The sequence below is a fragment of the Panthera leo genome, chromosome E1 (assembly GCF_018350215.1).
Source record: "Panthera leo isolate Ple1 chromosome E1, P.leo_Ple1_pat1.1, whole genome shotgun sequence".
In the NCBI taxonomy this organism is placed as follows: Eukaryota; Metazoa; Chordata; class Mammalia; order Carnivora; family Felidae; genus Panthera; species Panthera leo.
Window position 1 is genome coordinate 46,000,646 of NC_056692.1, and position 16,052 is coordinate 46,016,697.

General features: G+C 41.8%; 1 protein-coding gene across 1 annotated transcript in view; it reads left to right on the forward strand.

Annotated features, from left to right (window-relative positions):
* Positions 1–2,779: 2,779 nt before the first annotated feature.
* DCAF7 (DDB1 and CUL4 associated factor 7) overlaps positions 2,780–16,052 on the forward strand; it is a 30,518-nt gene continuing 17,245 nt past the window's right edge. The window contains exon 1 of the mRNA XM_042914857.1: positions 2,780–3,151. Within this exon, the coding sequence (XP_042770791.1) occupies positions 3,014–3,151 (138 nt within the window). The 5' untranslated portion in view covers positions 2,780–3,013. The remainder of the gene's footprint in view (positions 3,152–16,052) is intronic.

The following is a 16,052-nucleotide window of genomic DNA, read 5'->3' on the forward strand; positions in this document are numbered from 1 at the left end:
AGAGGGTTCCCGTTTCTCCACATCCTCTCCAGCATCTATAGTCTCCTGATTTGTTCATTTTGGCCACTGTGACTGGCATGAGGTGATATCTGAGTGTGGTTTTGATTTGTATTTCCCTGATGAGAAGCGACGTTGAGCATCTTTTCACGTGCCTGTTGGCCATCCGGATGTCTTCTTTAGAGAAGTGTCTATTCATGTTTTCTGCCCATTTCTTCACTGGGTTATTTGTTTTTTGGGTGTGGAGTTTGGTGAGCTCTTTGTAGATTTTGGATACTAGCCCTTTGTCCGATATGTCATTTGCAAATATCTTTTCCCATTCCATTGGTTGCCTTTTAGTTTTGTTGGTTGTTTCCTTTGCTGTGCAGAAGCTTTTTATCTTCATAAGGTCCCAGTAATTCATTTTTGCTATACCAATATATTTAGACACAAATAGCATAGTGATTTGAGAGCCAACATCATTCATTTTATTTATTTTTTTAGAAATTTTTTAGTGTTTATTTTTGAAAGAGAGAGAAAGCAAGGCAGGGGCAGAGAGAGGGAGACACAGAATCTGAAGCAGACTTCAGGCTCTGAGCTGTCAGCACAGAGCCCTCCCTATGCGGGGCTAGAACTCAAGAACCACAAGATCATGACCTGAGCTGAAGTCAGACGCTTAATGGACTGAGCCACCTAGGTGCCCTGAGCCAACATCATTCATTTTAAAAACACAAGAATGAATGGGCGCCTGGGTGGCTCAATCTGTTGAGCGACTGACTTCAACTCAGATCCTATGATCTCACGGTTCACAAGCTCGAGCCCTGCCTGGGGCTCTGTGCTGAGGGCTCAGAGCCTGAAGCCTGCTTCAGATTGTGTCTCCCTCTCTCTGCCCCTCCCCTGTTCACACTCTGTCTGTCTCTCTCTCAAAATTAAACATTAAAAATAAATATTAAATAAACATTACAAAATAAATAAAAACACAAGAACCAGTTGCCTGGGTGGCTCAGTTGGTTGAGTGTCTGACCTCAGTTCAGGTGGTGATCTCATGGTTTGTGAGTTCAAGCGCCACATGGGGCTCACAGTTAGAGTTGGAGCCCCACATTGGACTCGTGGCTGTCAGTACAGAACCCCTTTTGGATCCTCTGTCCCCCCCTCTCTCTGCCCCTCCCTCAGCCACACTCTCTCTCAAAAATAAACATTAAAAAAACCACACACAAGAATAAGCTCTTTATTCTTTTTTCTCTTCTTATAATTCCATTCTATTCCCACAGTTTATGCTACATGTAATTTATTTCCAGATTTAAGACCTATTATTGATAACCTGATCATAACTGTTTGCAACAAATGCATACACACACACACACACACACATAACTCAAAATTTTAAAACTACATTTTTGTAAACTTATCAAGACTTTAAGGGTTACACTTAGTACAGAGTTATTCAAAAGAACATAATTATATTCCAAATTTTTATAGAAACTAAAATTTTATTGGGAATGCATCTATAAAAGGGTATTTTCTTCTCATTAGCTCATGAGTGTGGATGAATATCACTTTTTATTAGAATAAGACAAAGTTTAGCAACACTTTTTTTTTAAATGTTTATTTATTTATCTTGTGAGGGGAAGGGGCAGAGAAAGAGAGAGAGAATGAGAATCCCAAGTAGTCTCCTCGCTGCCAGCCGGGAGCCAGTGGTAGGGCTGGATCCAACCAAAGGCGAGATCATAACCTGAGCCAAAATCGAGAGTCAGTTGCTTAACTGACTGAGCCACGCAGGCGCCCTGGGTCAGCAACACTTTTATACCTATTTTTCTTGACTTTTTCATAAACTTAGGCAGAGAAAACTTGTTCCAAGAAATAAGTAGATTGAACACTAAGGGGTTATACACAGCAGTCACTCAACTCTTTCGATTCTGAGTTTTCCAACAATCCACGATATTTAAAACGATATTTAATGATATCATCTAACAATTCCATACAATTTTCCTTTCATTGTGTTGAAAGCAAAGCAATGGAAACCATTTAAATTACAAAGAGAGGTTACCTAGATTCAGGCCCTTCTCCATTTCAAACTAAGGACACATAGGTCTAGGGCTTGATTAGCTTTTCCCTTAGGCCTTGCTGCAGAGAAAGGATGGAATGAATGGGAACCGACAAAAACTTAGGGCCAAGCAAGTAGGGTGGCTGATTACTGAAAATCAACCCTAAAATCCCGAACATTTATAGAATGGCCAGGAAAGCGCGAGAAGGCCCTTGGGGGACAGGGAGAACAACCCCCCGGTGTTCAAGGCTATGGGCACCAGGAGGAAATTAAGGTGATTCCCATTTGGCACGGGCTGAGCTGCCAGGCCGCAGGCACTCAGGTAAAGCAGAATTTACATTGTCTACTGGACGTGAGGCCTCTGGGAATGGCAGCTACAGAGAAGAAGTCAGAGGAGGTCACACGAGAGGTTTCACTCTCAAAGATTTGGCCTAGAACTTGGAGGCCTGCTGCTAAGCTGCTAGCCTGTACGCCACCCACGCCCCCATTCACCCGCACTGCGCCGTTATCTCTCTGACTGACATTTTTGTCAACCAGTCACCTTTAGAGCTGAGAAAGCGCCTGCTCCCCACCCCGATATTGGGCGGGGCAAGTCATTGGAATGACAGACATTTGCGCCAATAGTGAAGAGTTTCAGAAGCTACTGGTGCACTAGCCAATGAAGAGTAGGAACCACTGGAAAGGACGTATCAGGCAGCCAACGGCCGGCGCCACTACGGGGGTCGCGTGGCTTCCGTTCCGAGAGGGCGGGGCGGGGCTTCAAACGGAAGGTGGCTGTGGTCCGAGCCGAAGCAGGTTTGAAACTGGGGGTCGGGCCCGGCAGTCGTTGTCCGTCGCCGCGGCCCCGCTTCCGGGCTAGGCCGTCTCTGCCCGCCCCCGCCCCGCCTCCTTTCGGACCCCTCCGTCTCCGGCCCGGCTCCCGGTCTGACTCGCGCCCGGCCCGCAGCAGCTCGCTGTCGTCCCGGCCCGCACTGCGGCCCCGCCGCCGCCACCATGTCCCTGCACGGCAAACGGAAGGAGATCTACAAGTATGAAGCGCCTTGGACCGTCTACGCCATGAACTGGAGCGTGCGGCCCGACAAGCGCTTTCGCCTGGCGCTGGGCAGCTTCGTGGAGGAGTACAACAACAAGGTGGGCCGGGCAGGGGCTCGGAACCCAGCTGGCGGGGAGCGGGCCCCTGGAGCACTCTTTCCGGGCCGGAGCCCCGACCTCAGGACCCTCCTGCGGACTTGCCTTAGCGCCCCGGAGCGGTTCCTCTGTGTCTGGCCCTGTGCAGAAGCTTTCACGCTCGTTGTCTCATTTAATCCTGGCAGCATTCCTGTGTAGTCAGGAGCGTAATTACCCCCATTTTACTCATGGGGAAACTGAGGCACCGTGTTGTGAGTTGCCCGAGTCAGAAGCTAGCTGATTCGTGGGGGAAACGGCACTCAAACTCGACTTTACACCCAAAAGCTACGCCATTTATCACTCCAGTCTTCCCCCTTCCCGCCGCATTGCTTCAGTTGGGGGCGGACGGGGGAAGAGAGAGAGATGGCTGTGAAGAAAACTACTGGCGCATCAGTTGGTGGTCTCACACTCTTGGCTACGCTAAGTTTCTGTTAGGGCTGTTTACTGTGCAGGCTTCCCCGCCTCCTACTCCCACCCCCAGGTACTATTCAGGGACCACCCCCACCACGCCACCCCGCCCGCCTCTTCTGCCAGGAGCGGGTCACTGCTATTGCTGCCTTATATCTGTCCTCTTCAAAATGATCTCTTTTTGGAAATTTTGGCCCGTGACCGTGATCCTGTCACTGTTTTCTGAAAGGAGAAGGGTGACGTTTTCCTTATCTTTTCTTGGCTTTCATGCCCATTCAGAAGTGTAACCTTGAGTAGTAGTAAGTCTTCCGGGACATCAACAATTTGAAATTTGAGGCTCTTTCATAGAAGCACGGGCAGCAGGTGGAAGCTTTTTAAGCTGACATTGCAGCATAAATTTATTTTTGAAAGTTGTTGAATACATCAGTGGGCAGAGTTTTCTTTCCTTTATCCCTTAATCTCTTCCTTATTGTATTAAACACTGTGATGGGGATCAGAGCAACAGAAAGCCTTGGCTAGTGGTGTTTAAAGTCTTATATTTATACTCTTGCTGGACACCATGAACACCACGACTTAAGAAGAATGAAACTGTGTGGACGGTGATAGGCATGGTTCAGGGAAAAGAGCCCAGTCGAGTTTGGTTCTTTCTGGTCCACTGACTAGCTGTGGGGTGTTGCACAGGTTAATCTTATTCTTTCTGACCCACAGTTTGTTGGAGGCAAAGAGTTCTTTTTTACACATAAACAAAAAGCATTTGTACATTGTAAGTTTGCTTACAGTTTCCCAGGAGCATTTCTCTAGAGTCCAGGGCTCAGCTTTCCTAGAATCCCCTTTGAGAAATGGACGAAAGCGCTGGACTCTCATTGCTCAGACATAACATGCACAGTTTACACACAAATCCCAGGGACTACACACTCATAGTGAAGTCTACCCATTGTCCACAGAAAGCAGAGAGTCCTGAGCAAAACGTAGCTTTATTTTCTGTAATGGCTGGCCCTTCCTTATGGCCCATAGTGGATAGCAGAATGGAACGGAATTCGAGATCCTGATGTGGAAACTGTGGTAGTAAAATTGAGACCCTTATTATTTAAGAATATATGTTTAAAAGAAAAAAAAGTAGAATCTGTCAAAAGGCTTGAGTTTTTTAACGCAAATTGATGTCCCCTTTTTTCTGGCAATATCTTCCAGAGTCAATTTGGGTAAAACAGTAGTAGCCCCATTTCTGAGAGGAGGAGCTGAGCCACAGTTAGGCTGCTGGTAGAATCAGTGAAGTAACAGGTCAGACGTTAGTTGCGGAAACTCTGCCCCAAAGTGTGTCCTTTCATTTAGCAACTTACTGGAACTCGTTTGTGCCAGGCTACGCAGGCAGTGTGGGTCTTAGTAGTAAAATGCAAACTAATAATCCTAATAATCACAGGATAAGCAGTTACTTCTGTCTTAACTCCCTTGCATGTTACTGGCAATGCAGTATCTTAAAACTGTTTTTTGTGCCCCAGCCTATCTAGGTCAGGGTTCTTAACTTTGTGTGTGTGTGTCTGTGCCATGGACACCTATGACAATCTGAAGCTGATAGACCTCCTTTCATAATTATGTTTTCAAAGACACAAAATACATAGGATTAGGAAGGAAATCAATTATATCAAACTACAGTTATCAAAAACTTTTTTTTTTTTTTTTTTAGTGTTTATTTTTGGGAGAGAGAAAGCACCCATGTGTGGGGAGGGGCAAAGAGAGGGAGGAGAGAGAATAGAATCCCAAGCGATTCCATACTGCCAGTGCAGAGCCCCACACACAGCTTGAACTCATGAACCGTGAGATCATGACCCGAGCTGAAACCAGGAGTCGGACACCTAACCAAGTAAGCCACCCAGGCGCCCCTCAAAAACATTTTTTAAAAAGTGGAGCTATAGTAATATGTAGTTGTAAATTAATCCGTTAAATTACACCATCCAGCGTAATTATTATAATTTTAAAGTAGTAATGAGGGTAAATAACATTTCAGAATGTTTAATTAAAGTGATGTGATATGATAAAAATCTGATTTCTGTCAGTAACAAAGTCAGGTATTGATGCGGCTGTGCATAGCCACCTCCCTTCGTAATGGAAGGAAATGCTAAATTTCAGCCAGAGGTTAGTGAAAATATGAATGTGAGTGATTCAAGCTCAGGGACTTCAAGTTAAGAAACCCTGCTGTAGAGGATCTGTGCCTAGGGACTGATGAGCAGTAAATACCCCTCGAACACAGTGACTCTTAGGCTCAGTTTTAGAGAAAACTTTTATCACAGAGGTGCCACACTTTACAATTTAGAGGAATTTATAAGTTACTGGTTGGAATTTTCAGATCTTTGTTTCCTGCTTGCTGTCAATACTGATTGCCAGCAGAGGGCAAAACAAATGGACACAGCAAATTAGCATTGGTGAAAAAGCCCAGAAACAGCCCTCTTTTTTTTACTGTGGAGACATTGACGTAAGAATACACATTATTATACTTTCTAAAATTTTTGAATTAATGCAATCACGTTTTCCTATAGTAAAATTATTTGTATGTCAACAGAATTAAATTTATTAGCATTTCAAGAACAACTTGGCTTTCAGGTGTTCCATCATCTGAATAAATTTGGGAATTGTTTTAGAGTAAACAATTGAGTTGATCCTATCAACTGTACCTGGAGTAAGAAGTCCCATCATCAGTAGTTGTGTTTCACATTCCGTCCTTGTGGTCTCTGCTAGAGGATACAGCAGCATTGGTGTTGGAGTGGTGGTTCTCTAAATTTTAGTGTGTGTGTGTGTGTGTGTGTGTGTGTGTGTGTGTGTGTGTGTGTGTGAGAATCCCCTGAGGGACTTGGCACATTCCAGAGTTCCATCCCTGAAGTTAACAGACACTTAAGTGATTAAGAAACAGATGGTCCAGATGGCGCTCTAAGAACATTACCCTGGGATTACCTAGGCATCTGCTGACCAGAAGTAGGAATCCTATCTTTTTGCATCTACATTCGCCTAAACATTGATTCTGCTCTTCCATCCTATGCAAAAAGCTCTGTTACTGAATAGCCCCTGGGACGCCTGCGTGGCTCAGTCTGTATGCACCAGATAACCCCTTTGACGTACTCTGTGGCTAGGTTATCAGTCCTGCCTCTTCCTAGTTTTGTGTGGTTTGAGCAAATTAACCTCTGTGCCTCGGTTTCCTCATCTATAAAATAAAGGTAATAAAATTAAATGAGTTAATATATGTAATGGGTTTAGGAACTCTGCCTGAGACAGACATGGTTAAGCAATGTAGAAATGTTTGCTGTTGGGGGTGACTCAAGTGGTTGAGCGTCTGACTCTTGATTTTGGCTCAGGTTATGATCTTCCAGTTCGTGGGTTTGAGCCCCAGGTCAGGCTCTATGCTGGCAGAGCAGAGCCTGCTTGGGATTCTCCCTCTCTCCCCATCTTTCTCTCCTTCTCTCTCTGCCCCTCCCCTGCTCATGCACAGAAGTGCGCACATGCTCTCTCTCAAAAAGTAAATAAACATTAAAAAAGAGAAATGTTGGCTATTATTAGATATTACTGTATCTGTAATTGAAATATAATCAAGAAGGGGTGCCTGAGTGCTCAGTTGGTTAAGCATCTGACTTTTGTTCAGGTCATGATCTCGTGGTTCGTGAGTTCAAGCCCCGCATTGAGCTCTGTGCTGACAACTCAGAGCCTGGAACCTGCTTCAGATTCTGTGTCTCCCTCTCTCTCTGCCCCTCTCCTGTGCGCTCACTCTCTCTCTCTCTCTCTCTCTCTCTCTCAAAGAGAAATAACATTAAAACAATTTTTTTTAATAAAAAAAAGAGAATCAAGGAGAATTATATGGGTGCTAAGTAAATGTGATGTATTTTCCAGAGGAAAGGTACCTCAGAATGTCATTATGTTCATTCCTCTGCCTTTTAAAGACCCAGAGGAAAAAATTTTCTTGATTCCTTTCAACTAAATCCATTTTTGTGGTCTAGAAGCTTCTTGTAGTCAGACTCCAAGTATTGTAATGGTCTAGTTTAAGCCCATTTTCTCTTGTTCTACCTGGGTTAGACATGGTAGTTGATTAAAGAACTCGTGTATTTCTCCTGAGTTTTGAACATATCTGTGGTCTGTAGACAGGTGGTATTTCCCCTGTATTATGGGGAAAGATGGGTAGCAGTTCCTGGGTTTCTGTTTCACTTAGTTGCGTGTTTCAGGGTTGGTTTTGAATAGAGTTGGCAGAGTGATACGGATTTATTTTGCCCTAATATTTAATTAGCTGACCATCGTGCTTTAAGATTTAGTATCTAGAAAGCATTTTTGAGGTTCTGAGGAGAGAAACTGTAGGTATACATGATGCTTTTTGAAGAATACTGATAGTGAATCTGGGTAAGACTACCTTGTACTTGAAATACACATGGGATGAATGCTTGCCTTTTCATCCTGTGTTGATGCCTCTGAGACTCTAAGTAGTTGCTTTATCTGTTTGGCACATGATGATTTTAACTCTGGCATATAAATGTTCATTTCTTAGTATTCATTGTGGCCCTTCAGGAATATCTTCATTTAATTCAACAAATATGTGGGGCACCTGGGTGGCTCAGTCGGTTGAGCGTCCGACTTCAGCTCAGGTCACGATCTCCCAGTTTGTGAGTTCGAGCCCTGCGTCGGGCTCTGTGCTGACAACTCGGTGCCTGGAGCCTGCTTCAGGTTCTGCGTCTCCTCCTGTCTCTGCCCCTCCCATGTTCATGCTCTGTCTCTCAATAATAAATAAACATTAAAAATTTAAAAAAATAATTCAACAAATATGTATTAAACACACAAGCAGTGTGTTTTGGGCACAATGATGATACTTAGTAACCTTCTGTAGACTTTGTTAGCAGATGTGAGATTGGCAACAAAAAAGAGAAAGTGTTTTAGTACACAGAAGTATTTTGGATACTTAGAATTTTGCAGTGCTCCATCAGTCCCTGGCAAGACTGTCAACAGGGAAATTTACACCATAAAACTCTTCTGGTTTTAACTTCCTCCTTTCTTTTTTCTAGACAGTGAGAGGACTAATTCCTCCATGGGACGACGGGATAAAAGTGCTGCTGCTATATTGCTTTTTGCCCTAACCTGGTTCACACAGGCCTACTGGAGATGCTGTGATTTGAACAAGGAATGAATCTGTGTTCTATAGGTAGTATGGCTTGCCTGAGGCCAGGATGCCAGAGCTGACTGGTTAGCCTCTGAGACAGGAGCCAAAGGGGCACTATGCCAGAATTCATCTTAAAGTTTAACAAGGCAGGACTTCTCTGCAAACATTGATCAATAATAATCAGTCAGGAACAGGCTTGAAGGGAGGACAGATGGAAAAGAACAAGAAAAACTGGCATATTCTCTCAGAATTTTGCTTAGCTGATTTTGGTTATATTAATCACAGAAAATGTTCAATTCACTGGAGTGGTATATTGATTTGCATAACTTGGGGTCTTTAAAAAAAATTACATACATACACACACCTTCACCCTCATGTTCTTGTACTAGCATTGTGTATAATAAAGTGGAATGCACAATTTCCTCCCTCAAGGAGCATATAATAACAAGACAAACATTGCATCTTTTAAAAATTTTTTAAATGTAAGATACATGTAATGTGAATAGTAATTTATGTTGCTATTCATGAAAGCATTTGAAAGTGAAGATGTGGTCATGTCTTCAAGGGGTAAATATTTTATGTTGCATATATGCTTCTTAGGAGACATCTGACATAGTAATGTCCACAGTTTTAAAATAAGTAAAAATGATCTTTATAGCCCTTCCTTTATAGAGGCGTTTTTTTTTTTTTGTTTGTTTGTTTGTTTGTTTGTTTTTTTCATGCTTGGGGTAAAGTATTGTGAAGCAATAGTTGCAGAAGGACGGGGTGGGAGATAAAAGCTTAATAGGACAGGAAGACTCTGGAGAAAAAGGCACGAGGGTAACCTAAATGTGAACAACAAGATGTTTATGTGTTTTTTTTATTAAAGTTTTTTATTTATTTAAGTAATCACTACAACCTATGTGGGACCCGAACTCACGATCCTGAGATCAAGAGTCTCATGGTCTTCCTACTGAGTCAGCCAGGTGCCCTGACAATAAGATGTTTAAAGGCGGATAATTTTTCCTTATGCCCCCAACAGTAAGTGCAGAAGGACAGCAGTATAATGAAGATCCCATGGGTATAGGAAGATGCTGAGAAAGGATATCTTTGGTTGCAGATTTCAAACTCATACAGTTCTCCAGAATAGGATTTTGACAGGCAAGATCAACATTCCTTTATTTGGAACAGTGAGAAGAAGGTGCACAGGCTGGCAGCAGGCACTTCTCCAGAGCCCATTTGACCCCTTGGGTAAGAGGGGAGCTAAGCTACACAAGGAGACACATAGACATGCCGTCATCTTTAGAAGCATTACGTAAGGCAGGTTGGAAGAGATACTGAATTGTCAGCAGCTGGACTGTTTGTCATCCCTGTTGGCTGGGGACATGCTACAGGTTCACGTGTTTCTGCTAACTTGGAACATGGCCCTGGCTTCTCTCAGGTTCCCGTAGGAACCTCCTTCAGATGTTATAGGAAGAACTTGTCTCAGTCAAAAGACATCAGCACAAGATCTAGAAAGATAGACACTATAACACAAAAGGAAAATATGGGAAACAAGTGGCAGGTAAAATAGCCTCACTACAAAGATGTTTTTTTACCTCAGATGAAAATTAACGGCCATTCCTGCCACCATGAATTCAGAGAACTTAGGAAAGGAAGGAACTCCAAGCAGAGATACAGGAGATCAGGTAAAATAAGGCATGGTGGCAGGAGGAAATGGAACATCAGCAGGTAGAGCCCAGGAAAATAGTGGAAGAGAAAATAAAAGTTATCACAGAATTAAAAGCCACATTGGAAAGAGAATAAAAATGAATATAAACTGCTGAAAAATTAGTGAAGGATAGGGAAGACAGATTACAAAAATGAAATGGAAATAAACAATTAGAAAGAATGTAGTAGATACAGAAAATAAAGAAGATCTGACTTAGGTATAATTGGTGTCCCCGAAGAAAAAGATCACAAGGAAATGAAACACAAAAACTCAGGGTACCTGGGTGGCTCAGTCGGTTAAGCGTCCGACTTCGGCCCAGGTCATGATCTCATAGTTTGTGGGTTGGAGCGCCATGTCGGTCTCTGTGCTGACAGTTCAGAGCCTAGAGCCTGCCTTGGATTCTGTGTCTCCCTCTCTCTGCTCCTCCCTCATTCATGCTCTGCCTCTCTCTATCTCTCAAAAATAAATAAAAGTTAAAAAAAAAAAAAACCAAAAACCTCAAGTATGTAATTAAAGACTTTATGGAAAAAAATGTTTGAAGTAATGAGCTTAAACCTTATCTCAAGGGGCACCTGGGTGGCTTAGTTGGTTAAACGTCTGACTTGATTTTGGCTCAGGTCAGGATCTTGCGAGCCCCATGTCAGGCTCCGTACTGAGTGTGGAGCCTGTTTAAGATGCTTTCTGTTTCTCTGCCCGTCTCCCATATGCGCATGTGTGTGCATGCACACTCTCAAAAACCTTAAAAAAAAAATTCAAGAAAAATGGACACAAAACAATTGGCACTGAAAGATTTCCTAGGAAAGTTTCTTAATTTTAAGGGTGAAGAAAGAATCTTTTGGGCATCCAGGCAAAACAGTTGAGTCCTCTTGAAGAAAAAGAGAAATTAAATAAGGCTTACCATATTTGAGAATAGAAGGTAATGGAGTAATATCTACAAATCTGCAATTATTATAGATTGTGCCACTATAAATAAATACCTCAGAATATGCTTAATAATATATAAGATTTATATTGTAAAAACAACGCACTTTTTAAAAAGATAACTCAATTTACAAAAATTGTCCACATATTAAAAAACTTTTTTTAAGTTAAGTGAAGTCAACTGATTAAAGATACTACATATAAGGGGCACCTGGGTGGCTCAGTCAGTCAGTTCAGCGGCCAGCATTGGCTCAGGTCATGATCTTGCATTTTGTGAGTTCGCGCCCCGCATCGGGCTCTGTGCTGACAGCTGAGAACCTGAAGCCTGCTTTGGATTTTGTGTCTCCTGCTCTCTCTCCCTCTCCCCTGCTTGCACTCTGTCTCTCTCAAAAATAAACATTAAAAAAAAATTAAAAAATACTGCATCTCAAAACTTAAGGGAAGATGAAGAAACTTAAGCCCAGATATTATGACTTGCCCAAAGTGACATAGATGGTAAAAACAAGGCCAGAATTGGAATACTGTTTGTCACCAGAGTCTTAAATATATACAAATGTCAAAAAAAAATTAAGAGGAAAAAGAATGTGTTGAAAAATGGAAACAGTTGCTCTGCCAGATTGGAATAAAATATACTGGAATTGGTATAGTTATAGCCAGAGAGATTGGTGGAACCCCGTGTTCCAAAGCAGATCTAATATAGAAATGTAGTATGTGGTAAGGTAGAACCTTAATTCACTAGGAAAAACATTAATAAGTTGTATGGCATAATTGGCTGTTCGTCTGGCAGAAATATTTAGAGCCCTCTAATTCATGTTGTATATGACAGTCAATTCTAGATCAAATGCTTAAATGTTAGGAAAAGTCGCACAAGCAATAATAGAAGAAAACTGACTAGGAAATATGTACTGAGGCAGTGGGGGTAAGCAGAGAAGAAGGCAGTCTTAAGTCATTAAACTCAGAGTCAAGTAAGGAAAAGATTGACAGATTTTGGCACATACAAATAAAGCATTTCTATGTGAAAAGATATGTGGTGGACAAAGTCAGAAGATACATGATAGCCCAGGAGAAATATTTTCAGAACACAACAGGTTAATTTACTTGGTGTGATAGAAACACAAAGTATAAATAGCCAGTTGATAGGGGAGGGAATGCAAGTGCTCAATAAATAGGAAAAAATGCTCAAGCTCACAGTTAAGGCAAATGAGAATTGACTTTGTAATTTTTTTCCTTTCAAATTTATAAAAATTAACTGCTTCTAGTGTTGTTGATGGTATGAGGAAATGAACACTTTTACATATGAAGATAGGAGTGTGAATTGCTACAGCCTATCTGCAAAGTAAATCAGCATCCTTTAAAATTAAAAATGTGCATACCTTGGGGCACCCACCTGGTTTAGTTGGTAGAGCTAGAGCAGGCGACTCTTGATCTTAGGGTCACGAGTTCAGGCCCCACGTTGGGCATGGAGACTACTTAAAAATAAATAAATAAGTAAAATAAAGCAAGTATTGCATTAAAAAAATAAAAAGTAATAAAATGTGCATACCCTCTAATATAGCAGTCTCATTCTTGGGATTCGCCTCCAGAAATAAAGATAGCAAGCAGTACATAAGCACGTATTACAAGTCATGTAAGAAGTAGTAGTGGCAAAAAAAGGGAGACTATGTACATCATTAGGGGAGTTGTTAACCTACATAGTATGTACATTTATTCTGTGAAGTACTGTGCATTGATTAAAGAATGAGTTGAATCTACATATTGACCTGAGGGGTGTCCATTATTTTGTTAAATTAATGAAAAAATTTATAACATTGGATATAGTATTTCATTTTTCTAAAAGTTGAAGGAAAACCCTGCACTTAGTGTGTATATATGTTTGAGCATAGAGAAGCAACATACACTAAATAATTGTGATATAATGGGGATGGGATGGGGGAAGTTATTCGCTTCTTTTGTATACCTATACTTTGGTTTTATGTAATGGTCATACATTTTGTAATTCTTACAATCTATAAAAATTATTAAAGAGTGAAACACAATTGCAAGATCATTCAGTTAGAACTTGTAAGTCTGAGCAAGAAAATGGTAGAAGATATAATGGTAAGGGGTTTAGGGTAGAATTTTGGTGTCTAAATTCTATCAGTCACCCCCTGTCCCCTCGGGAGCTTCTTATCAAGGAAGTTATATACCAATAATAAGAGCCAAAGGAGAAATCTAGCCTCACCCTAGTAATGGCTGAACAAGCACCTCCAATGTGGTGCTATTGCCTGGTAAACTAAGTTGGAGAAATGCAGATTGGCCTTAAAACCCAAGTGAGACTTTCTGCTTTTCCATGTCTAATTTATGGGCAGACCCAACCTGACCTCACCTACTCAGCTGAAGGTGGAGAGAAGCTGGAGAAAGGATGGCCAGACCCATAGTGGGTAGGCTTATTTGTCTCTCCATGTGGGAGCAGGAGGGGCGAGAGAGAGCTGTCATGCCTGCCTTAATAGAGCAGTCAGGCCCCTGGTTCAGGCTCAGGCTTTGGCCTGGCTCAGGCTTTGGCCAGCTTAGCAATTGGAACTAGTTAAGGGTGGGAATGGAGAAAAAGAACTCACCCCCAGTATTTCTTCCTGTGGGGGACAGGGACAGGAACTCCTTTTCCTATGGGCATAGGTGGACATATGGAGTGGGGCGGGGGGTGTAAAGATAGAGAGTGCTATTAACAGTTTTTTAAGACTATGCCAAAAACCTAGATGAAGCACAGTGTTTTTTTCAAATGTTTTAATTTCTTTTTGAGAGAGAGAGCATGCACGCCAGGGAGGGGCAGAGAGAGAGGGAGACAGAGGACCCTGAGTGTGCTCTGCGCTGACAGCAGTAAGCCCATGTGGGGCTTGAACTCACAGACCTGTGAGATCATGACCTGAGCCACCCAGGCGCCTCTGAAGCATAGTTTTAAGGGCAAACAAAGTGCAAAACTTCAGTGGAAAAATCTGAATAATTCCTAAGGACTTTTTGAAGAATTGAAAATGTAGTCAAAGATCTATCCCCCAAAAGACACCACCCTCAGAGTTTTATGGGCAAATTTACCAAAGGAAATATATAACAAAGGCACAGTAACCACCCATAAGAGTTCCTATAAATCAAAAAAGAAAAAAGACACAGTTCCATAAAATATACTGGGCAGATGTTTTAAGTTGGTGTTTTTCTAGCATAATGGTAAAGAGCTTGGGTTGTAGGATAGTACTACCTATATTTACAAGGCAGCTTCATGATTGTGGACAGGATACTTACCATCTCTTTTACTCAAGCAACTAGGAAAGTGGGAAGAAGAATAGTACCTACCTCATGAAGATGTTGAAAGGATTAAATGAGGTAGTGCATGTAAAGCATTAAGCATGGTTCTTATACTTGATCCATTGTAAGCACATAGATAATTAACAGTGGTTACTGTTAATCAGAAGTATAAATAGTAAACATGCTCAGCCTCAGGAGTAAAATGGCAAAATACCATTTTTATCCTTCAGATTACCAAAAATGTAAAAGATTATTTTCAGTGTTTTAAAAGTTGTGGAGAAATTGGCACTCTCATATACTGTTCATGAAAGTGTAAATGGAAGCAGACTTTTTGAAAGCTGTTGGATCAAATCTCTTAACTGTGTTTTTAAGCTTAACACACATTATCTCATAGTTTCTGTGGTGTTAACATTTAAAATGTGATGCAACAATTACACTGCTAGTAATCTATCCAATAAAGCATTTGCACATGTGTACAAAGTATTGTTTATAATAGCCAAACAATGGGATATAACCACAATGACTGTGTATGGTTAATTATGGTGTGCCTAACACAGCCTGCTGTAGAAGAATGAGCTAGAGCTGTTATGCTGACATGAGAAGACCTTCCAAGATAAGTTGTTAAGAGCAGGTTGCAGAATACATCTTCTGGTCCAAGCCTGTTTATGTTTCTTCAAACACCCCACAGATACTTATGAATACAAATGCGCAGAGACCCATTTGGAAAGATACCTACCAAACTGGTTTGAGAATAAGTCGAATTGGGGATGGAGCTAACAGGGGACTTTACCACTTCCCTCTGTATTATGTGAATATTCACAGAGAACTTCCATTCTCTTTCATCAGCACATTGTAAACATATGAGCATCTGAACAAAAATGACTCATGAGTAACAGTGAGAGCCAGGTGTTACTCCTGTCAATACTTGGTTGGGGACTGAGCAGAAGAGCTAAAGTCAGGTTAAGGATAAAACACAGGTCTGTGCCACACATGAAGTCTTTGGGGAGATCAGGAAAGCTTAAATCCCAGCCATTACCTACTTCTTCCCTGGGTTAGGAGGTACTGTTGTGCAGAAGTTGTCAAAGCTTGCCAAATTAGTCCCCCAGGAAGGTTCTTAAGAATATCGATTCCCAGGCCCTACTTGACACTTGTTGAATCAGAATCTTGGGCTAGAGTTGGGGGCTCCAGGGATGTGTAAAGCACTCCAGGTAAATCTGGATTTGGCCAGATTTGGAGACCATTGCTGTCTGCAGTACAAGCAGAAGTAGGACAGGCCCTGTTTTTAAGGCCTTTACTAAGTGAAATAGCAGAAGACAGTAATGTAAGTGCTTTCATGAGGCAGTATGGAGTTAGTCACCAAATGGATGGTCTAGATCAACACTGAAAGATCACCATACCAGGGAGACCACAGATGGCTTATGAAGGAGCTGGGACACAGTAGTATTATTAAA